The sequence below is a fragment of the Pelobates fuscus genome, chromosome 11 (genome assembly GCF_036172605.1).
Source record: "Pelobates fuscus isolate aPelFus1 chromosome 11, aPelFus1.pri, whole genome shotgun sequence".
NCBI lineage: Eukaryota > Metazoa > Chordata > Amphibia > Anura > Pelobatidae > Pelobates > Pelobates fuscus.
In genome coordinates this window covers 131,573,211-131,591,179 of record NC_086327.1, presented here as the reverse complement: position 1 = coordinate 131,591,179, position 17,969 = coordinate 131,573,211, and the positions used below count along the sequence as shown (strand labels likewise).

The following is a 17,969-nucleotide window of genomic DNA, read 5'->3' as shown; positions in this document are numbered from 1 at the left end:
ACTTTGGCCTAGGCTTCTAGATATTGGGGAAAGTGGTCAATCCCAGCCCTAAACTCCCAAAATGGCCGAGTAGACACCAAGTGTCAGCACAGGCAGAGCTTAGTCTGAAGCTTTTATTCATTAAACAGCCAGAAATTGAAAAATACAGGATTCAGATAGATCCTACAAAAGAATCTAGAGTGCATGATGAGAGTTCAATATCTGTACATGGATTGCTGTCACATAATGGATAAAGGCAGATCTGCTCAGTCAGAATATTCTGCAGGTAGACCATGTGACTGCAGTAAACACCTGGAAATTATCCCAGTTTATGGATGGAGCTGGTCAGGGTTTCTGCTGCCATGGGATTCTTCCCTAAATCCAGTATTCTGCATAGGAGCAGATATGAATCAAATTACCAAACCTGGGAGTCCTTTCAGTGAGTCTCCATTAACAGGGGCGTACGCACTCCTCTGCTCGCTTGTAATGAAGTAGATTTAATGTCTAAGCACATGACTTGCTAGTTCATCATCCTCTAGCTTGAAAAATGAAGGTTACGTTTCACATCCAAAATATCAGGAAAGATGTTGTGTTAATGAACTAATGTATTGAATGTTAGGTGCAGTTTTACGCCAGTTATTGACATCCGGGGCTATGGATATTGGACAGGAAATGCAGATTCTGTTAAACAAGGTGCTCGAGCCATAATCCCAGGCTCTCTCGGCTTTTGTAACCACATTCAAGTCTTTCGCTGCCGCAAAGGGCACCCTTTTCCTGCGTTTTCAGTACCCCTCGAACATTTCAAGTGCTGTCATCTGCTGAAACATAGAATGGTAGAGTGAGAAACCTTACAGTAAAATGGCCAATAAATTATCTCCATTTATTTAGAGATATTCACAAAAATCACTAACCACACGGCTCAAATATTGCACTGTCTAATGATTGCACCACTCAACTACAGCCACAACAATGCTTCCAAATCCAGGAGCCAGTAACAACACGGCTTCGCTGCCACATTGATTCTAACACAATTTAACCAAAGTAATATCCACACTCTATTAGAATTATACCCTGATCCTATGAACCTATGCCATGCAAGGTGGGCCTCATACAAATTCTGCCTTCTTAGAATATAACTTTTTCCATGTGAAATAACTGCCTTGCACAAACATGCTCAGTGCAAATATATTACTTACCTGCTCCCCCTCAACATATAATGAATGTTACTGGTATATTAGAAATGTTACATAAACTACCTAAGAATGTGTACACTTGATTTGATCAAGCGTCTAATCCAAAACTCCTGTCCATCAAGGTCAGTGGTCTCTGCTTTGATGCCAGAACACCCTCCATTGTCTGGGGTGTCTATCCTCTATCTGCAGGTTTTGCCCCATTTTTATGGAGGGGGTGGGGAAGGGGGTATGAGGCCTGGTTCACAGTCAGTGATACAGTTAATCCCTGAGGTGTTCAATGCAGAATAAGGTCTGGACTCCATGTATGTTGTCTGTCATTCTTCAACAGTCCATGTGCTGAGCGGGTGGACATTATCACAAAGTAGCAGCCATCCCCAGTCTGTGAGCACTGAATCATCTTAAATGGAAAAGTTAATGTCCTGTGATAAGGATCCCAAACCATTACTCCTCATCCCCCAATATCCACAATTGTTATTCGATACAGGCAGCATTTTACCAGCATCCAACAGGACAGGCTTCATATACTGCCAGATCTCTAAGCATGATTTATCCTAAACCAACAAGCGATACCCCACTTTAGCAGACATTGGGAATTGTGATGTGTGGCTTGGTTGCCACGGAGATCCCCAGACTGACGTTGCTGGAATTCAGTAATCAGTGGTTGCCTGTATTTGTGATGCAGACACTCTGTGGTCTTTTTTTTTTCTGAACGCCTGTGTGGCTACCAAAGGATTTTGGCCACTGAACATGGCTTAATTTTAATGGTATCTTTTAACAAGTGTATACCAGCCCGGAGTCATAAAAAAAACAAGAAAACACCAGCTTTTAGAAAATAAAACAAAACCCTAAATGTTCCATCATCACTGGGAATCAGATCCTGTGATCCAGGTGACAGAGCGTGCACTCGTGCCCAGCCTATAATCGAGAACGTGCATCAGGTGCCGGTAGTGTGACTTCAGACTGTATTACGGGGAATCTACAGGGACTAGAACCATGTACGGAACCTGCTGCACTCAATACACTTTAATCCATATTGTCAGACTGTATTACGGGGAATCTACAGGGACTAGAACCATGTACGGAACCTGCTACACTCGATACACTTTGATCCATATTGTCAGACTGTATTATGGGAATTTACAGAGACTAGAATCATGTACGGAACCTACTACACTCGATACACTTTGATCCATATTGTCAGACTGTATTACGGGGAATTTACAGAGACTAGAACCAAGTACGGAACCTGCTACACTTTAATCCATATTGTCAGACTGTATTATGGGAATTTACAGAGACTAGAACCATGTACGGAACCTGCTACACTTTAATCCATATTGTCAGACTGTATTATGGGGATTTACAGGGACTAGAACCAAGTACAGAACTTGCTGCACTCAATACACTTTAATCCATATTGTCAGACTGTATTCCGGGGAATTTACAGAGACTAGAACCATGTATGGAACCTGCTGCACTCGATACACTTTAATCCATATTGTCAGACTGTATTACGGGGAATTTACAGAGACTAGAACCAAGTACGGAACCTGCTGCACTCAATACGCTTTAATCCATATTGTCAGACTGTGTTACGGGGAATTTACAGAGACTAGAACCAAGTACGGAACCTGCTGCACTCAATACACTTTAATCCATATTGTCAGACTGTATTATGGGGATTTACAGGGACTAGAACCAAGTACAGAACCTGCTGCACTCAATACACTTTGATCCATATTGTCAGACTGTATTACGGGGAATTTACAGAGACTAAAACCATGTACGGAACCTGCTACACTTTAATCCATATTGTCAGACTGTATTATGGGAATTTACAGAGACTAGAACCATGTACGGAACCTGCTACACTTTAATCCATATTGTCAGACTGTATTATGGGAATTTACAGAGACTAGAACCAAGTACGGAACCTGCTGCACTCAATACGCTTTAATCCATATTGTCAGACTGTGTTACGGGGAATTTACAGAGACTAGAACCAAGTACGGAACCTGCTGCACTCGATACACTTTAATCCATATTGTCAGACTGTATTACGGGGAATTTACAGAGACTAGAACCATGTATGGAACCTGCTGCACTCGATACACTTTAATCCATATTGTCAGACTGTATTACGGGGAATTTACAGAGACTAGAACCAAGTACGGAACCTGCTGCACTCAATACGCTTTAATCCATATTGTCAGACTGTATTACGGGGAATTTACAGCGACTAGAACCAAGTACGGAACCTGCTGCACTCAATACGCTTTAATCCATATTGTCAGACGTGTTACGGGTAATTTACAGAGACTAGAACCAAGTACGGAACCTGCTGCACTCTATACACTTTAATCCATATTGTCAGACTGTATTACAGGGAATTTACAGAGACTAGAACCATGTATGGAACCTGCTGCACTCGATACACTTTAATCCATATTGTCAGACTGTATTACGGGGAATTTACAGAGACTAGAACCAAGTACAGAACCTGCTGCACTCAATACGCTTTAATCCATATTGTCAGACTGTATTACGGGGAATTTACAGAGACTAGAACCAAGTACAGAACCTGCTGCACTCAATACACTTTAATCCATATTGTCAGACTGTATTACGGGGAATTTACAGAGACTAGAACCAAGTACAGAACCTGCTGCACTCAATACACTTTAATCCATATTGTCAGACTGTATTATGGGTATTTACAGGGACTAGAACCAAGTACAGAACCTCTACGCTCAATACACTTGAACCCAGATTGTATTATGGGAATTTGCAGGGACTAGAACCATGTACGGAACCTGCTGCGCTCAATACACTTTAATCCATATTGTCAGACTGTATTATGGGAATTTACAGAGACTAGAACCAAGTACGGAACCTGCTGCGCTCAATACACTTTAATCCATATTGTCAGACTGTATTACGGGGAATTTACAGAGATTAGAACCAAGTACGGAACCTGCTGCACTCAATACGCTTTAATCCATATTGTCAGACTGTATTATGGGAATTTGCAGGGACTAGAACCAAGTACAGAACCTGCTACGCTCAATACGCTTTAATCCATATTGTCAGACTGTATTATGGGAATTTGCAGGGACTAGAACCATGTACGGAACCTGCTACGCTCAATACGCTTTAATCCATATTGTCAGACAGTATTATGGGAATTTACAGAGACTAGAACCAAGTACGGAACCTGCTGCGCTCAATACACTTTGGATCTTTAATTTATATTATGACTGTTCCCTTATTTATGGTACAAGAAGGAGAACCACTGGTGGGTAGAGGGCAACTTTATCTTAGGAATTTACAGCTCAAACTTTGTTTGGGAAAACGGAATGGATTTCTTATTTCAGTTTCTTTCCTTGCCCATCGTGGGATATGTTTTTGTTCTATATCGCTTTGTGTGAATTTTAGAAACCCCTAGTTTTCCATTCTTAGCATTGCCTTTATGGTTTTTTTTTCATTTTATGTTCATCCTAGTCCTTGTTAAGCTGAATTTTAATTAGCAAGATGGGGCAAAGTATGGAAAGATGAGCAAGAACATTCTATTGATTTTTTTATGGTGAATTAACCAGTTTTAGAATGTACAATAATATATATAATAAAATAAAAATAAATCACCATAAAATGGAAACAGATTAATTTTGCAAGATGCCCCATACACTGTTTAATGCTGCATTGCTGTAACTCAGGAAATCTCCTTTTTACTGATTTATTGGTTAAGGTAATTTTAGATAAAAACTTTGTGTGTGTGTGTGTGTCCCTCCTCCCCTGGGAGGTTGTAAAATATGTGGTTTTAATATGATATATGATATTATTATATAGTATAGAACAAAGATGATGGATTTTCCTTTTCTACTTTTAACTATGGTCAGCATTCCCAGCTTCTTATAAAAGGAGAATAGGAGTCACAGGGAAAGATGGGAGCTTAATTCAATGGAGCCGGGCTTGAATTCAGTTCCTGGTCAATAACCAGGACAGGTAGCAGGAGCCATATACACTGCACAATCTCACTTACACCAGCATTACGGTTAGGTGACAATACTACCATTAAAGGGTGACAATACTACAATTAGAAGATAACAGTACTACGGTTAGAAGGTGACAATACTACGGTTAGAAGGTGAAAGTACTACGGTTAGAGGGTGACAATACTACGGTTAGAAGGTGACAATAGTATGGTTAGAAGGTGAAAGTACTACGGTTAGAGGGTGACAATACTACGGTTAGAGGGTGAAAGTACTAAGGTTAAAAGGTGACAATACTACGGTTAGAAGGTGACAATACTACGGTTAGAAGGTGACAATAGTATGGTTAGAAGGTGAAAGTACTACGGTTAGAGGGTGACAATACTACGGTTAGAAGGTGAAAGTACCACGGTTAGAAGGTGACAATACTACGGTTAGAAGGTGACAATAGTATGGTTAGAAGGTGAAAGTACTACGGTTAGAGGGTGACAATACTACGGTTAGAGGGTGAAAGTACTAAGGTTAAAAGGTGACAATACTACGGTTAGAAGGTGACAATACTACGGTTAGAAGGTGACAATAGTATGGTTAGAAGGTGAAAGTACTACGGTTAGAGGGTGACAATACTACGGTTAGAAGGTGAAAGTACCACGGTTAGAAGGTGACAATACTACGGTTAGAAGGTGACAATAGTATGGTTAGAAGGTGAAAGTACTACGGTTAGAGGGTGACAATACTACGGTTAGAGGGTGAAAGTACTAAGGTTAAAAGGTGACAATACTACGGTTAGAAGGTGACAATACTACGGTTAGAAGGTGACAATAGTATGGTTAGAAGGTGAAAGTACTACGGTTAGAGGGTGACAATACTACGGTTAGAAGGTGAAAGTACCACGGTTAGAAGGTGACAATACTACGGTTAGAAGGTGACAATAGTATGGTTAGAAGGTGAAAGTACTACGGTTAGAGGGTGAAAGTACCAAGGTTAAAAGGTGACAGTAGTACGGTTAGAAGGTGACAATACTACGGTTAAAAGGTGACAGTACTGCAGTTAGAGTGTGACAATACCACGGTTAGAGGGTGACAGCACTACGGTTAGAGGGTGACAGTGTTACGGTTAGAGGGTGACAGTGTTACGGTTAGAGGGTGACAGCGTTACGGTTAGAGGGTGACAGCACTACTATTAGAAGGGGACAGTACTACTGTTAGATTGTGACAATACTACGGTTAGAAGGTGACAGTATTACGGTTAGAGGGTGACAGTACTACAGTTACAGGGTGATAGTACTACAGGTAGAGGGTGACAGTATTAGTGTTACAGCGTGACAATACTACGGTTAGAAGGTGACAATACTACGGTTAGAAGGTGACAATACTGCGGTTAGAATTTGACAATACTACGGTTAGAAGGTGACAATACTACCGTTAGAATGCGACAATACTACGGTAAGAAGTTGACAATACTGCGGTTAGAAGGTGACGATACTACGGTTAGAAGGTGACAATACTACGGTTAGAATTTGACAATACCACGGTTAGTAGCGCCATTTTTTTAACCAACCAGCAGAAATTCTGTAAATGAGTACAAGAAGGAAATAGCATTAGATGCAAACTGTCATCTACATTAACCCAAAGTAAGGAATACTGTGCTGCTCAAATAATCTTTCATGATTCTATAAAATCCTGGGCTAATTCTCCAAACTTCAGACATTTAATAATAATTCATTTTACAGGCACTGAACACATGTGATGTATATGCTGCCTTTTCATATGTGCAATGCAAAGCCCAGACTAGAATATTTTTCAAATATAACAGCAAACATTTATTTACATTTCTTCCTAAAAACCACAGACAGAAACATTAGAAACAGATGAATGGGCTCGCTATTTGCGTACCCGCTTCGCGGGACGTGGGGAGGACTCTGAGCATGGAATTAAAGATGAACGTCGGCCTCTTCTGGTATGTATGGTGTGATTATTTAAAGGAGCTTGCGTGAGGGTAGGAGCTACCGATGGAGCTAATGGAGAATTAGCCGCTGCCCTTTGTGTCTCCAGATAGGCCAGAAGCTGACTGTGGCTGGCTTCCTGCTGAATTACTGAAACCTGGACACTGGCAGCTAGTTTGCGGAGGTTGGTATTCATCTTGAAAAGTAATTGATTCCTTTCTGTTTCCACCTTGACCAATTTGTTAAATAAGACATAGTTTTTATTAACGTCTGTAATGAGTCGGCAGAAGTTGAGATGCAGAACATTCACTCTGCGTATTACACTCTTTCTCAGAACGTCTTGCAAACTGCTGAACCTTTCCAGGAGTTCATTAAACATCTGGGCAGTAACAGGGGAAGTAGAGGCATCTGCATGACTGGTGTCTTGGTGCTCCTCCATAGAAGGCTGTACGGCTGGTGGCAACGTGGACTGCCATGGCTTAGACCACGGTGGCTCAGTGGATAATTTAGTTTGATTTTCCATAGACTTGCTGGATGACTGTGAAGATACAGAGGTGAGTGGCTGCTGAATGAAGCTTTCGTTGTCCTGTCTAATGTCCTCTGAATGTAGTGGCCACTTATAGTCCACTAGTGAGTTCTCCTCCAAGCACCCATCCATGCAAGGGTACTCAGAACCTAAACACCATGAAAATAGTAAGTAGTAGACATTAAAAATATGTTGATAACATCGTTAAAAAATAAATAAATACAAAACCCAATCACCTTCCCCTTCAAATCTGCCTTTAAAGAACCGGCTTCATCATTTTGCCTTTTTTTGGTGTAATTTCATATTAAAACCACTTGGTGACATATTTGTCACAAAAAGCTTTTGTCCTTGGTGCACGATTTCAATATTCACAAAGAAAATAGGGGTTAAGCATGACACACCGCCAAAGCCGCCTTATCAGCGGTATTTTATGCAGCCACATTGAATGGATACTATACAGTAATACGTTTTATATTTAAAGTTCACCCTTTTACATATCACCTACTGTTTCTTCCAAAAGAAGGAGAAAAGAAATAGCTTGAAATAATTTTAAAATTTGCCCCAAAAAAGGGAAAGATCCAGAATTAAATGCCCGTCCCCCTATTTCCAGGACAGAGTTTCAGGATTTTGTCACAATCCTCGTAATGTGGGGTTCCAGCCAGAGTGAGGGAATTGTTCGAGTCTTCGTTTTCCTAAAAGATTTGGCGTATCAGCTGATCCCCACACCGACTTTATTCACAAACCAACTTGCTGATAATCAGTTTCAATAAGTAAATAATGCCCCTTTAACAGAGTCACAACTGCAGCTGGGATCTGGAAGGGTGGAAACAAGGACCGTGACAACCCCATGTCCCCACTACCTTTATCCCTTGTTGTGCCAACACCCCTCTCTATCCCTTCCTCTCCAGAGCAGAAGTGTCAATATGCAGATTATCCACACTTTAGGATTATATGTCATGAGAGACCATGTACTCAAACACAATATACATTCATCATTTTATCCACAGACCAACGCAATCAAATAACAGAACACAAAACTGAAATCAACAAAACACTTCAAGGAAAGACGGCCACAGACTGGCATACAAATTCGTGCCACAGTGGCAATCGCTTCAATGCAAACTGGCCAGATACTGCTCTAAATGATGCTGTAATCCCACATATGTCCACAGAGGGGCATCAGCGATATAGTGAAGCTTATCACACACAAGTCCTGCTTGGCTTGTATGGGATTCCTGGTTTGTTGCATTGTGTGTTAATGTTTTATAACACACAGGAAAAGTTGGTGGGTGTAGCTCTTCCTTCTAATGGTTTCATGATAAAAATATTTCAGTCTGCAGCAAGTGTGAGATTATATGATAAGATTAGTACATAAAAATATGCAAAGCATGTACAAAATGAAAGGACAGCCTGTGTAGAAATATACAAAATAACAAAGAGTGATACATCAAAGTGCAAATGCACACTTTAACAATATTACTGCCGAATAGGAACAGAGTAGTCTCCACTAATAGTGTGTGTAGAAATAGCTCATGGGATCTTATAGTACGTTATACGAATATTTTAGGAGATATACAGTCTGTGTACCTATACAGAGCACACACAGTATTCTAGTACGTTATATGGATATTTTAGGAGATATAGTCTGTGTACCTATACAGAGCACACACAGTATTCTAGTACGTTATATAGATATTTTAGGAGATATACAGTCCGTGTACCTATACAGAGCACACACAGTATTATAGTACGTTATATGGATATTTTAGGAGATATAGTCCGTGTACCTATACAGAGCACACACAGTATTCTAGTACGTTATATGGATATTTTAGGAGATATACAGTCCGTGTACCTATACAGAGCACACACAGTATTATAGTACGTTATATGGATATTTTAGGAGATATACAGTCTGTGTACCTATACAGAGCACACACAGTATTCCAGTACGTTATATGGATATTTTAGGAGATATACAGTCTGTGTACCTATACAGAGCACGCACAGTATTCCAGTACGTTATATGGATATTTTAGGAGATATACAGTCCGTGTACCTATACAGAGCACACACAGTATTCCAGTACGTTATATGGATATTTTAGGAGATATACAGTCCGTGAACCTATACAGAGCACACACAGTATTCTATTAATTTATATGAATGTTTTAGGAGATATACAGTCTGTGTACCTATACAGAGCACACACAGTATTCCAGTACGTTATATGGATATTTTAGGAGATATACAGTCCGTGAACCTATACAGAGCACACACAGTATTCTATTAATTTATATGAATGTTTTAGGAAATATACAGTCTGTGTACCTATACAGAGCACGCACAGTATTCCAGTACGTTATATAGATATTTTAGGAGATATACAGTCCGTGTACCTATACAGAGCACACACAGTATTCCAGTACGTTATATAGATATTTTAGGAGATATACAGTCCGTGTACCTATACAGAGCACACACAGTATTCCAGTACGTTATATAGATATTTTAGGAGATATACAGTCCGTGTACCTATACAGAGCACACACAGTATTCCAGTACGTTATATAGATATTTTAGGAGATATACAGTCCGTGTACCTATACAGAGCACACACAGTATTCCAGTACGTTATATGGATATTTTAGGAGATATACAGTCCGTGAACCTATACAGAGCACACACAGTATTCTATTAAGTTATATGAATGTTTTAGGAGATATACAGTCTGTGTACCTATACAGAGCACGCACAGTATTCCAGTACGTTATATAGATATTTTAGGAGATATACAGTCCGTGTACCTATACAGAGCACACACAGTATTCCAGTACATTATATAGATATTTTAGGAGATATACAGTCCGTGTACCTATACAGAGCACACACAGTATTCCAGTACGTTATATAGATATTTTAGGAGATATACAGTCCGTGTACCTATACAGAGCACACACAGTATTCCAGTACGTTATATGGATATTTTAGGATATATACAGTCTGTGTACCTATACAGAGCACGCACAGTATTCCAGTACGTTATATAGATATTTTAGGAGATATACAGTCCGTGTACCTATACAGAGCACGCACAGTATTCCAGTACGTTATATAGATATTTTAGGAGATATACAGTCCGTGAACCTATACAGAGCACACACAGTATTCTATTAAGTTATATGAATGTTTTAGGAGATATAAAGTCTGTGTACCTATACAGAGCACGCACAGTATTCCAGTACGTTATATAGATATTTTAGGAGATATACAGTCCGTGTACCTATACAGAGCACTCACAGTGTTCCAGTACGTTATATAGATATTTTAGGAGATATACAGTCCGTGTACCTATACAGAGCACACACAGTATTCCAGTACGTTATATAGATATTTTAGGAGATATACAGTCTGTGTACCTATACAGAGCACACATAGTATTCTAGTACGTTATATGAATGTTTTAGGAGATATACAGTCCGTGTACCTTTACAGAGCACACACAGTATTCCAGTACGTTATATAGATATTTTAGAAGATATACAGTCCGTGTACCTATACAGAGCACGCACAGTATTCCAGTACGTTATATAGATATTTTAGGAGATATACAGTCCGTCAACCTATACAGAGCACACACAGTATTCTAGTAAGTTATATGGATATTTTAAGAGATATACAGTCTGTGTACCTATACAGAGCACGCACAGTATTCCAGTACGTTATATAAATATTTAAGGAGATATACAGTCCGTGTACCTATACAGAGAGAGCACATACAGTGTTATAGTACGTTATATGGATATTTTATGTTAATAACCATTGCAGAGTTCTCCCGTACACTGTACTTAAGGTGTCAAAGGTTCTCATCACTCACATGTTATTAATGGGTTCTCATCATTCACATATTAATAATGGGGGACTTTCCACAGAACAAATTCACACAGTAACTTAGACAGCCTGTATTATGCTAAATGTTTCACTGCTTTTGGCAGCTCATTCGCTTCTAGATAATATTTCTCCTGTAGTTGATAAAAAGCAGAATTGTACCCACGAATGAGTCTTGATCCCCAAAAGGTAGATGGATAGTTTAAAACAAACTAGAGAACCCTCCCCCCCCTTCACCCAAAAAAATATATAAAAATCCAATTTCTCCACCTTGACTATTTTGGATTATAATTTGGAAGTAGTCAAGCAAAAGAGCAAATCACTGACATCCTGCATCTCCCTAAATTCAATATATGAATGAGAGAATCCAATGACCCTACCTTTATTTTGACAATTTGCAAGACTTGGGCCATTTCTCAAAGGTATCTCTCTGGAAATCCCTGTTACACAGAGAAGAGAAGGTTTGATCAGATTATTTAATGTGAAATATAGGATACGATGATATAACGGCAGCCTGCAGAAAGCAGAGTCTGTGACAACATGCTCAGAAATAGCCCAAAGCAGCCACCAAACACCAAGTTATCAGATCTCGTGGAGAATCAGCAGGAGAACTGGTTTAGGTAATAAACCCTCAGGAAACCAAGGCAGAAATTTACAGTCTTAGAAATAAAAACACAAGAGTTCACTCACAAAACCGCAAAATTTAGTGAAAAATAAAATAAGCCGTTTCTTGGGGTGGGGGTGTGGACTTCTTACTACAGGCAGATTTGCCAATTTAGCCTGAATTTTGCACTTTGATTTCCATTTCCTGCTAACACAATATTGTGTATATCGCCACGCACACAGTATTGTGTATATCGCCACGCACACAGTATTGTGTATATCGCCACGCACACAGTATTGTGTATATCGCCACGCACACAGTATTGTGTATATCGCCACGCACACAGTATTGTGTATATCGCCACGCACACAGTATTGTGTATATCGCCACGCACACAGTATTGTGTATATCGCCACACACACAGTATTGTGTATATCGCCACGCACACAGTATTGTGTATATCGCCACGCACACAGTATTGTGTATATCGCCACGCACACAGTATTGTGTATATCGCCACGCACACAGTATTGTGTATACAGCCATGCACACAGTATTGTGTATATCGCCACGCACACAGTATTGTGTATACAGCCATGCACACAGTATTGTGTATATCGCCATGCACACAGTATTGTGTATTTCGCCACGCACACAGTATTGTGTATATCGCCACGCACACAGTATTGTGTATATCGCCACGCACACAGTATTGTGTATATCGCCACGCACACAGTATTGTGTATATCGCCACGCACACAGTATTGTGTATATCGCCACGCACACAGTATTGTGTATACAACCATGCACACAGTATTGTGTATATCGCCACGCACACAGTATTGTGTATATCGCCATGCACACAGTATTGTGTATATCGCCACGCACACAGTATTGTGTATATCGCCACGCACACAGTATTGTGTATATCGCCACGCACACAGTATTGTGTATATCGCCACGCACACAGTATTGTGTATATCGCCACACACAGTATTGTGTATATCGCCACGCACACAGTATTGTGTATATCGCCATGCACACAGTATTGTGTATATCGCCATGCACACAGTATTTTGTATACAGCCATGCACACAGTATTGTGTATATCGCCACGCACACAGTATTGTGTATATCGCCATGCACACAGTATTGTGTATATCGCCATGCACACAGTATTTTGTATACAGCCATGCACACAGTATTGTGTATATCGCCACACACACAGTATTGTGTATATCGCCACGCACACAGTATTGTGTATTTCGCCACGCACACAGTATTGTGTATATCGCCACGCACACAGTATTGTGTATATCGCCACGCACACAGTATTGTGTATATCGCCACGCACACAGTATTGTGTATACAACCATGCACACAGTATTGTGTATATCGCCACACACACAGTATTGTGTATATCGCCACGCACACAGTATTGTGTATATCGCCATGCACACAGTATTGTGTATATCGCCATGCACACAGTATTTTGTATACAGCCATGCACACAGTATTGTGTGTATTGCCACGCACACAGTATTGTGTATATCGCCACGCACACAGTATTGTGTATATCGCCATGCACACAGTATTGTGTATATCGCCACACACACAGTATTGTGTATATCGCCACGCACACAGTATTGTGTATATCGCCACGCACACAGTATTGTGTATATCGCCACGCACACAGTATTGTGTATACAGCCACGCACACAGTATTGTGTATATCGCCACGCACACAGTATTGTGTATATCGCCACACACACAGTATTGTGTATATCGCCACGCACACAGTATTGTGTATATCGCCATGCACACAGTATTGTGTATATCGCCATGCACACAGTATTTTGTATACAGCCATGCACACAGTATTGTGTGTATTGCCACGCACACAGTATTGTGTATATCGCCACGCACACAGTATTGTGTATATCGCCATGCACACAGTATTGTGTATATCGCCACACACACAGAATTTTGTATACAGCCATGCACACAGTATTGTGTGTATTGCCACGCACACAGTATTGTGTATATCGCCACGCACACAGTATTGTGTAATTAGGAATCATTGAAACACTTTTAAAGTTGCCATGTTTCCTCAAAAGTCACATTTTCAGATATCATAGCTGACTGAGCACCCCCTTAAGACACCAAGCGTCATTACCACTACAACACTCTGTAGTGGTTATAGTGATTGAAGAGTTCCTTTCAAACACAAAGTATTGTGTGCAGGCCTAAATGTGAATATTCTGTTCCTTTAGCTTCACTTTTCAATGAAGAAATATGTTTTATTCTATTTAGGTAGACATTGACGTTGAATAGACAGTATCATTGGATAAATAACTAAAAAGGAGCTATTACTAAGCCCACAGGAGGAAGCCGAGCGCTGTATGGTGGTGGAGAGGAGCCTTGACAGCTTGAGCAGATTTACCTGCTCCAGGTTTGTGAGTGCAAATAATATCACTTACATATAGACAATTTAAAACACTATCACACTATATATGTTTTTATGCTTTCTCCTTATGTACACATCATTGGAAGTTATGAGTCCTATGTAAGTTAAGTGTGATAGGTTTGTACACTACGCACGTTACAATATTGTGATAATTTCACTATTGGCATATATCACATCTATGTGTTTTTGATATATACACCAATTTTAATATTATAGCGCACCTTTTTATAATGTAAAATGAAACCCACCTAGAGAGGGCAGCTCCTTTTTAAACACATGAAATGAAGCAAACTGGGACAAGGCAACACCCTAACATGTGCATCTCCCAGAAGAGGGCGTCCAATGATATCTGCAGCCAGTAAAACCTTCCTATTTTTTGAATTTTATTTTAGATTGCCTAGCATGGAAATTAAGCTTCTTCAATAGGAGGAGGAGCAGTAAACCGGGTCTTTGTAAATACTAGCGAAATTAAATTTTTTATTGGCTGCAATAGGAAAGCAACTCAAAGGGTTTAAACAGGGGAGCCCAAAAATTAGATCTCCATTCTAAAGGCATGCAAAGCTTCATGGTAGCTGTAGTCCTACAATATCTGTGGATCTACCTTTTGGGCAGCCCTGGGTTAAAACATGTGAAGTTTGACAGACTTAAAGTAGTTTCAAACCTGTTTTTTGTTCTGTTTTATCTTTCTACCTATGAGGCTCTCAGCTTTCAGACTGCAGTTAAATCTTACAGAGGAATGTTATTAATTTGTGCCTGGCTGTGAGGCTGCGGCTGGAATGTTGCCTTATTTGAAGTCAGGTCTGTAAATGACCGTGCAGGATACAAACTGGAAGAAGCAAGTCTGAGTTTGGTCTTCTAGCAGCTCTGAGGCGGTCAGGTCTTCGCCAGAAGTTACTAATTCTAAAGAGAAATGAATGAGTTATTTAGATTGTAAGCTCATGGGCTAACTGGGCACTTTGTACTCTTTATTTCTCTATCTATATAATGTACTGTTTATTTTCCCCAATTGTACACTGCTGCGGAATATGTTTTCGCTTTATACATTTCAGTAATAAATAAATAAACTTGGTGGATTTTCGATCAGCTCTCCCCCCACCCCGGTTCACCTATTTGTCTTACAATCAGAGTATTTTTAACGGACAGGTCATTAAGCCAGATCAAAACGATCAGCAGACAGGGATTCCAGTAACACGTCAGATTGTGAGGTCAAAGAAAGAGTTCAGAATTAAATTCATTACATTCAGAAATTCCCAGGCTGCATTCAAGCAATTCTAAAATGATTTGTTCAGCATCCTGTTACTGGATCCTGGGGACCACTGAACAAGTTAATGAAATGTATTAAGTTAATTGAATTTCTTGTTTTTTTACAAAATGATTACATTTAATGAAATATATATATATATATTTTATTATTTTTTTATATATATATATATATATATTTTTTTTTTTTTTCCCTTGAAAAAAATGTATTTTTTCAGCTGGCTGAGCGTCCATGTTGGTTCAGGCTCTACTGTAATCTGACTACCACAATAAAATAATAAATCAGGTATCAGGGGAAAGTCCCTGAGACCTGTACACCAGTTGGACACTCCAGGGGTGTCCTGAGGGCTTAACCCTAGATTAAACTCTCAATATGCGCACAATACCCACTTAGCCCACTAGATGCGGATAAGTGTGACCTGGAAAAGTATGAATAGTAAGTATAAATCCATAGGAAAGGTTTCCCATCCAGGTAAGTAAATAATATGTAACAAAACACACTAGATACTTGTGTCAGATAGTTTCAAGTGGGTGAGAAAGTAATAATCAAACATCCTAGACAGAGACAGTCCTAAGTTAGTAGGAAACATGTTTAAGTAAATACCCCTCTCTCTCCCTGGTAAACGGGCTAGAATATTTTTGAGAGGTAAATGAGTAGCCGTACTCTGCTAGTTAGTTCACTCTATACACTTCTTGGGATTTTAAGAAGGCGATCCCCCCTTTATTTAGTACTGTATATACTTCAGTTACTTTGTACTTTTTAGCACTTACTATTCATACTTTTCCAGGTCACACTTACCCGCACTTAGTGGGCTAAATGAGTATTGTGCGCATATCTACTGTAATCTGACCAACTGCTGCCCAGCTTAGCTTCCTGCAGAGTCTGACCCAACATGGCCGCTAAATACAGAGTCTGACCCAACCTGGCCGCTAAATACAGAGCCTGACCCAACCTGGCCGCTAAATACAGAGTCTGACCCAACATGGCCGCTAAATACAGAGTCTGACCCAACCTGGCCGCTTAATACAGAGTCTGACCCAACCTGGCCGCTAAATACAGAGTCTGACCCAACCTGGCCGCTAAATACAGAGTGTGACCCAACATGGCCGCTAAATACAGAGTCTGACCAAATATGGCCGCTAAATACAGAGCCTGACCCAACCTGGCTGCTAAATACAGAGTCTGACCAAATATGGCCGCTAAATACAGAGCCTGACCCAACCTGGCCGCTAAATACAGAGCCTGACCCAACCTGGCCGCTAAATACAGAGTCTGACCCAACATGGCTGCTAAATACAGAGTCTGACCAACATGGCCGCTAAATACAGAGTCTGACCCAACATGGCCGCTAAATACAGAGTATGACCCAACATGGCCGCTAAATACAGAGCCTGACCCAACCTGGCCGCTAAATACAGAGCCTGACCCAACCTGGCCGCTAAATACAGAGTCTGACCAAATATGGCCGCTAAATACAGAGTCTGACCAAATATGGCCGCTAAATACAGAGCCTGACCCAACCTGGCCGCTAAATACAGAGTCTGACCAAATATGGCCGCTAAATACAGAGTCTGACCCAACATGGCCGCTAAATACAGAGTCTGACCAAATATGGCCGCTAAATACAGAGTCTGACCCAACATGGCCGCTAAATACAGAGTCTGATCCAACATGGCCGCTAAATACAGAGTCTGACCCAACATGGCTGCTAAATACAACCATGCTCTTCAGGCGCCCTTGCTGGCTGTAACACTTTTCTCAGGCTCCTGACCTCTCCAGGAATTATCCTAACTTTAACCTCCTTAAACTCACAATTCATCACAAATATTTCAAGGACCAATATCGACTCCACATATCACACCACTGTATTTCCCAAAACTGAACGGATGGCATTACTAAACTGAGATACACAACGGATTGAAATATACTTACATTGGACCATCTTACTGCCAGGAAAAGATACCTTCAGCTGAACACCACAAACAAGGTACCTTTAAACTAAAAAAGTATATTGTTTATTTGTATATTTTTTTACTGCTATTACAAACTTGAATACCAGGAGGTCCCTGAGGAAGTCCTCTTTTGGACGAAACGCGCAGGACCTGGTACCATAATAG

The 17,969-nt window shown here is 40.3% G+C and overlaps 1 protein-coding gene and 1 long non-coding RNA gene across 6 annotated transcripts in view; both read right to left on the bottom strand.

The window, feature by feature from the left end:
• The window catches only part of LOC134577734 (uncharacterized), a 139,512-nt gene that overhangs the window by 92,677 nt on the left and 28,866 nt on the right, over positions 1–17,969 (bottom strand). The gene's annotated exons all lie outside the window — the stretch shown is intronic.
• FAM118B (family with sequence similarity 118 member B) overlaps positions 180–17,969 on the bottom strand; it is a 58,702-nt gene continuing 40,912 nt past the window's right edge. Inside the window, exons 9-11 of one of the 5 annotated variants that reach the window (XM_063436602.1) lie at positions 11,901–11,960; positions 7,057–7,781; positions 180–797 (exon numbers count right to left, since the gene is read on the bottom strand). In XM_063436602.1, the coding sequence (XP_063292672.1) occupies positions 762–797; positions 7,057–7,781; positions 11,901–11,960 (821 nt within the window). In that variant the 3' untranslated portion in view covers positions 180–761. The remainder of the gene's footprint in view (positions 798–7,056; positions 7,782–11,900; positions 11,961–17,969) is intronic. The other 4 variants (XM_063436603.1, XM_063436604.1, XM_063436605.1 and 1 more) reach the window with 4 other exon arrangements.